This window comes from Gracilinanus agilis, chromosome 4 (genome assembly GCF_016433145.1).
Source record: "Gracilinanus agilis isolate LMUSP501 chromosome 4, AgileGrace, whole genome shotgun sequence".
In the NCBI taxonomy this organism is placed as follows: domain Eukaryota; kingdom Metazoa; phylum Chordata; class Mammalia; order Didelphimorphia; family Didelphidae; genus Gracilinanus; species Gracilinanus agilis.
In genome coordinates this window covers 311,618,361-311,625,548 of record NC_058133.1, presented here as the reverse complement: position 1 = coordinate 311,625,548, position 7,188 = coordinate 311,618,361, and the positions used below count along the sequence as shown (strand labels likewise).

Below are 7,188 nucleotides of genomic sequence, written 5' to 3'. Positions count from 1 at the left end.
TATATATATATATATATAGTCCTATAGAAGGAAATGTGTCACATATGAGGAAGGTGTGATATGAAGAATAATTAAGTGTTTTTAATCAATTTTAAAAATAACTTCCATTTTTACTTCAGTTTAAAAATGCTGAATGCTCCCATATCTTCAATATTGGGAGGCCATCAGGATTTAGTAGTGCCATAGCTATGATTAACATTAATAATTTTAGCTAGAAATAAAATATCATCATAGTCATTTTAATGATTTTTAAATAAAATTACATATACTTGTCAATTCACTAAAATATGATTTCTCTAGAATTTCTTTAAACACTGTGCTTAAGTTATTGTCTCACGTATGTGTTTCATTAAGCAAGAAAAAAACCACATATTTTGACAAAAACTTCATGACAGAAATGACTTCAGAAGAATTTTATGGAATTACAGATTTATAGCTGAAAATAATCTTAGTATCATTGAATCCAGGTTTCTCACCTGATAGATGAGGAAATGAAACACAGAAAGCTTAAACATATTGTTGAGGGGTACACAGGACATAAGTGACAGAGCTTGAACTTGAACAAACTTCCTCTGATCCCAGAGTTTATGAAATAATAGTCCATCAATCAATGAATACTACAGTACTATTTATACCACTTTTACTAATGATAATCACTAACTTTTTCTAGCATTTACTATGTTCCAGGCACTCTATTAAGTGCTTTATAACTTTTATTTCATTTGATCCTCACAACAACCCTGGGAGGATAGGTACTATTATTAACCTTTTTACAAAGAAGGAAACTGAGGCAGAGATAAAGTAACTTACCTATGGTAGTACAGCTAATAAGTGACTGAGGCTCGATTTGAACTCATATCTTCCTGACTGGAGGCTTAATGCTTTATTTACTGGTACCAGCTGCCTACCAAGCTTTTTCTATTTTTCCTACCAAGTTTTTTCTATTTTGTCCAGCTATACTAGGCAAGATCGTTAAACTCTCTCAAATTCTAGAAGGGCGGTGCATTTATCTTTCCTATTAATTGCTATTAAAATTTTTAAAAAATTAATTTCCAGGGGGCTAAGTAATATTTTTTCTGGAAAGGGGGCTGTAGGGCAAAACAGTTTGGGAACCACTGCCCTAGGGCTTGTTCACCATTACTTCATCCTAAGGACCACTGGGATTAACTACATGCTTTGATGCTATACATCTTCCAAATTATTGGGTATTTTTATTGCTAGTTGACTTCTCAATGAACTACAAAGAATTCTGGATCTTTTCTTCTGTCCTGCAGGGGGAGGAAGGGAATTTATAAAGCACCTATTCTTTGCCAGGCACTGCTCTGAGCACTTTATATTTATCTCATGTGATTCCCTCCTGGCTTCTTATACTTTACTCCCCTCCATAATCTAAATCTCAGTTCTATAATTCTTTGACACTAGCCTCCTTCCTTCTCCTCCCAGAAAGACACACTATCTCCCTTTTCTTTATTTTCATTAGCTGTGGCTCATGCCTGGCATTCTCTTCCTCTGTCACCTGGCTTCCTCAGCTTTGTTCAAACATCAGCTAAAATCCAAGCTGCTAAAGAAGCCTTTCCTGATATTCCTTAATTTAGTGTCCTTCTTCCCTACCTGAGATCATCTCCAATTAATCTTATCTATTACTTGATTTCATATAGTTGTCTTCATGTCATCTCCCCAATTAAGCTTATTGAGAACAGGGACTGTTTTTAGGGCTTAGCACAATACCTGGCACTTAGTAGGGACTTAATAAATGTTCAGTGACTTGACCTGGCTTCATTTCACTAACCATAGTAATGGGCATATCTACTATTACGACCGTTGTAATTTATTTGCTACAAAGTAAGTAGTTTTAATGTCTATTTACTATAGTTGAAGGGGCAGCTAAGTGGCTCAGTGGATAGAGCACTGGGCCTGGAGTCAGGAAGACCTGAGTTCACATTTGACCATTGACACTTACTAGCTGTGTGACCCTGGGAAAGTCACTTAAACTCTGTTTGCTTAATCTATCGAAGAAAGAAATGGCAAATCATTGCAATAGTTTTGTCAAGGAAAAACCACAAACTCGTGGACAGTATGGTCCATAGGGTAATGAAGAGATTCACAGTACTGAAAAATGACAACAACTAATAGCTTGTGACAACAAATAGGTATGACTTTGGGTAAGTCACTTAACTCCAATTGCCCAGTCTTTAACATTCTTCTGACTCAGAATTCAGTAGTTCTGAGCCAGAAGGTAAGGGTTTAAAAAAACCCAGAGATAATGAGGGTCTAAAATAATAAATATTTAAGCAAAACTTATAAACTTGTAATTTAGTATATTACCACTAAAAATGAGGAAGGCCAAAATCTATATTCAATATTACCATACAATAAAGTTACTATAATGTATTTTCTTTCACATTGAATTCAGAAGTTCTCATAGCAGTTTCTGGTGGATGCTTCTAATGCCAGCAATTAAGCGTTACTTAATAATTTTATGCAAAGGAGTGATTATACCTTAAATTTCAGAATCCAAATTTAATTTACTCTTTTATTTCAATTGCAGCAGCTTTAAAGGAATTATTGACTTTTAAGTATACTCATTTGTCATTGTAATCCATTTCCTATTATTAATGATAAAAGGAAAAACATATTTACATTGAATGAAATTTTCCTATAATATTCAACAATTTCTACATTAATAACATATTTCCATTATTACCTTTGCAATAATTAATTAATAACACTGAACTCAAAGTAGCATAATCTATAAAATGAAAAATGTATGGTACATGCTTATTGAATTTCTATGAAAACATATTGGGTTCAGTATTGAACAAAATTATTTAAGAACTAATTTACAATGGTCATTAATATGAAATCTGGGAGGGGGGAAATGAGTACTATAGATTCAGTCTGTTGATAAATGAATATAATCCAAAGCCTTTAATAGAAAGCTCATTCAAGTGTTGTATTTGAAGATATTGTTTTTAGTGAGTTTTCTAGAAGCAGAAATGCTATTTAGTGTATTATAAGTAATATAGTTGACTTCTACTCTAACTTTCAGAGTTAGCTCCTCTATATTTGAATCCTTCATTCCCTTGTTCTATCATTTTGACAAACCCCAACCTGTGTTAACATACACAATCTATCTTCTCACTGTTAGAGGAAGTCAAATGCAAAGAGGGTACCCTATATCTATATTTTATTTAATCATAACTGGACCCTCACCACTGCATGGCAGTATTTTTATTTCATCCTGACTATCACACTCTTTCCAGCAACCATTGTATTTTCCCAAGCTTCTTACACCATGTCCTCCCTTGTCCTCCAACTTCTTTAGAGGGCATCCTACTTTACTTAGAAAATTGATGTCCTATATCCCAAATTCTCAATTCTTCCCTATTCCACGCCTAAAAAACAATTCTTTATTTTCTCTCTCTCTTTTTTTTTTTGCTTACGTCCCTGATAATAAAGTGAACCTTGTCTTTGCCAGGACAACTTTTCTTGACTTTTCATATTTAAATGTTTCTTTTGGTTTCTATTGTTTGCTCTTTGGGAATGGGTAGTTGTTCTCTAATTCTGCTTTTCAATAATTATCAATCCCTAAGCATTTATTATCCACCTACTATGTAGAAGGTAATATGTTGGGTGATATAATACAAAGAATTAAATAATTCTACAAAGAGTTTACATACTAATCTGGGAAACAAGCATATCTATCTATCTATCTATCTATCTATCTCAAATGCAAGATATTTTAGAGAGAGGGAAGCTGGGAACAAGATAGACTTTACATAGAAGATGGTACTTGAAACATACCATAAAAGAATAGAGAGACTTTGAGGCAGAAATAAAGAGGGAGTTCCTTCCAGATCTGATAAGACTAGGACAAAGGTATATAAACAGGAGATGGTTTCTAGTACAGCATATTTAAAAAGCCTCATTGTAGAATGAGGCTGGAGAGGTAGGTTGAAGCCATCTTATATCATGCATAAATCTTAAATAGAGGAGTTCATAGTTGATTCGAGAAGCAATAGGAAGCTGTTGGAGTTAATTAAGTAGGATAACCATAAGGTCAAATATGTCCTTAAGGGAAATTTCTTTGGAAGAACTTATTGAATGGACAAGAGTGGGAGAAGGAAAGCATAGAAATCAAGAACCTGAGTCAATAGTCTAGACCAGAGGTAATGAGGTAGGGAGCAGACACTTGAGCAAGCCACTTTACCCCAGTTGCCTACCCCTTAATGCTCTTCTGCCTTGGAACCAATCCTTCATCTTGATTGTAAGACGAAGGAAAGGATTTTGAAAAAAATATGCAAGGCTAGAAGGATGATATTACCTTTGACAGAAATAGGGAAGGGTTTTTGAGGAAAAGATAATGAGTTCTGTTTTGGACATCAGACTTGAGGTGTCTCCAGGAAATCCAACTTTAAATATTCATGAGGCAACTGATGTTCTAGACCTGGATCTCCAAAGAGAGCCTAGGGCTGGATATATGGTCTATGAATCATCTGCATGGAGATAACAGTTAAACACAAGGGAGCTGATACAACTATGGATGATTAATCAGTCTAGCCCAAGAGCTTGCCCTGTTAATCTTTTCCTCTCTTTCTTTCACATTAAATTCTTCTTTAACTACTGTCTAGAAACATGACCAGGTCTTTCCCATCTTTGAAAATTCAACATTTGAATGAGCTGTTATCTCAAGATATCATTCCATGTCTCCTCTCTTTCATAAACTTATAGAAAGGGCCACTTATAATTGTTGTCTTTTTTTTTTCATACTACTCCATAACCCTTTGCAATCTGTCTTCTGACCCCACTATTGAACTATAACTGTTCTATCCAAGGCTATCAACAATTTGATAGCTGCTAAATGAATAGTATTTTTCCTAAATTAACATTTTCTCTGACCCTTTTGACACTGTTTACCAACCTTTTCACATTGCATACTGACTCTGCCCTTTGAGTCCTATGAACTTATTCTGTTTTGATCCCGTTTTTATTCTCTTGGGTTGGATCATATTTCCCACATCCTCCTTTCTTCATATCCCTGACTAACCAACTCATCACAACTAAGTATGACCAGCACCCAAGGAAATACCCGGGAGCTTCTTCTCTTCTTTCTTGAGAATCTAACTAGTCCCATAGGGTTGGATTAGTATTTTCTTGCATGTTTTTCCATATATATATATTTATATATATGTATATATAATCTTTCCCCTGAACTCCCATCTTATTTTATAAACCACCTGCTCAACATGGATGTACATGGATGTCCCTTAGGTTTCTCAAACTCATGATGTCCTAGGCAGAAACACTATTTATCTAAGTTTTTGTCTTTTTTCCAAACTTGCCTATTTCTCATAAAGTCAACACTGTTCTTCTAGTCACCAGATTCAAAGCCTCAGTCATCTTTGATTCTTTCTTCTCCCTCACTTCCTTTGAACAATTATGCACCAAGTTTTAGTAATTCTATCAACACAATCTCTTTCATCTCCATTTGCATCCATTCATTTATATGTCAGTCAACAAGCATTTGTTAAGGATTTACTACATGCCAGGTTTTATGCTAAGCACTGAAGATATAATGAAAAGTAAAAATAGCTCCTGTCATTAAGGAATATGTATTCTGAGTAAAAAATTGGCATTCACTATAATACACACATACGTGTGGATATATATGCATATATCCACATATATACATATATATGGTACGTACACACAACACACTTTTTACTAATGAAGAAAACAATGGGCAAATATAGAAGATATAATCCCAGGTTTCTATACCTATCATTAGTCTCTCTTTTGATATACACATATCACCATCTGCCTTTTAGACATCTGGGACTAGATGTCCTGTACACATATGAAATACTGTATGTTAAAAACAGAACTCATTATCTTCTCCTGAGCCACACTTCTCACTTCTTCTTCACTTTCCTTTGTGTATTATAGTGAATGCCAATAATCTGATCAAGCTATTTCACAATTAATACATCAGCAAACATTTATGAAACATCTACTATGTGCTGGACACTATGCTAACCACTGGGTGATTAAAAAAAAGGCAAAAAATAGATTCAGTTTTCAAGGAGCTCCCAATCTAATGGGTAGGTTACAATATAATAAAGATCTTTAAAAATTATCCATTTCCCCTAGGATAATATTCAAAATCTTTGGCTTAAAATTTAAAAGCCCTGTCCAATCTAGAATTTACCATTTCAATGTTATTTCAATTTACTCTCCTCACACCGTTCACTTCAATCAAATTGGCATACTTATCATACCTGATATGTGACATTCAATAAGCCCATCTTTATGGCTTTCCACAAGTTGTATACCATGCTTGAAACGTACTCTTTTTCCTTCTGCTTCTTAGATTTCATACTTTCTTTCAAAGAAACACTACAATGTCACCTCTTGTATTAGTTCGTACTTGATTACCTGTATGTTTCTATTCTTTAGATTTGAAAATTTCATTCCAAATAAGTATTTACTATTCCATGGAAATGCTATATCTCTTCAGTAGACAGTAAGCACTGTGAAGGCAAGGACTATTTCTTTTAATATTTTTGTTCCCAGGACATACACAGTCACCACTTAATAAATGCTTGTGGATATGAATTGATGTAAGCAAATATATTTTTTAAAAACCCTTCCCCCTTCCATCTTGGAGTCAATACTTTGTATTGGCTCCAAGGCAGAAGAGTGGTAAGGGCTAGGCAATGGGGGTTAAGTGACTTGCCCAGGGTCACAGAGATGGGAAGTGTTCAAGGCCGGATTTAAACCTAGAACTTCCCATCTCTAGGCCTGGCTCTCAATCCACTGAGCTACCCAAATGCCCATCAAATTTTTTTTTAAAAGAGAGTTGGTTCTTTGCTAATAGAACTTTAACCTTCAGTTAAGATTTGGTTATTTATTCATCAAAAAAATAAAGATTTCTATTATTTAAAAATTCATAGCTCCTTACATTGGCCTCTATAAGATATATACCCCATAGGGAGAGAGTTAATGTCAGATAAAAAGAAACACTAACATAATAATAAGCAATAAAATAACTAAGAATAATAAAAACTAAATCTGACAGTATAAAACTTGTAAGAACCAAGAATTGTAAGAAAGACATTTGACTCTTTTGGAAGTTACACATTTTTTGTGATTTATCTGACATCTATCAAATATAATATCTGTTTGAGA

General features: G+C 34.1%; 1 protein-coding gene across 1 annotated transcript in view; it reads right to left on the bottom strand.

The window, feature by feature from the left end:
• The window catches only part of RIMS1 (regulating synaptic membrane exocytosis 1), a 225,974-nt gene extending 219,597 nt beyond the window's left edge, over positions 1-6,377 (bottom strand). Inside the window, exon 1 of the mRNA XM_044675361.1 lies at positions 6,279-6,377. Within this exon, the coding sequence (XP_044531296.1) occupies positions 6,279-6,377 (99 nt within the window). The remainder of the gene's footprint in view (positions 1-6,278) is intronic.
• Positions 6,378-7,188: the final 811 nt, after the last annotated feature.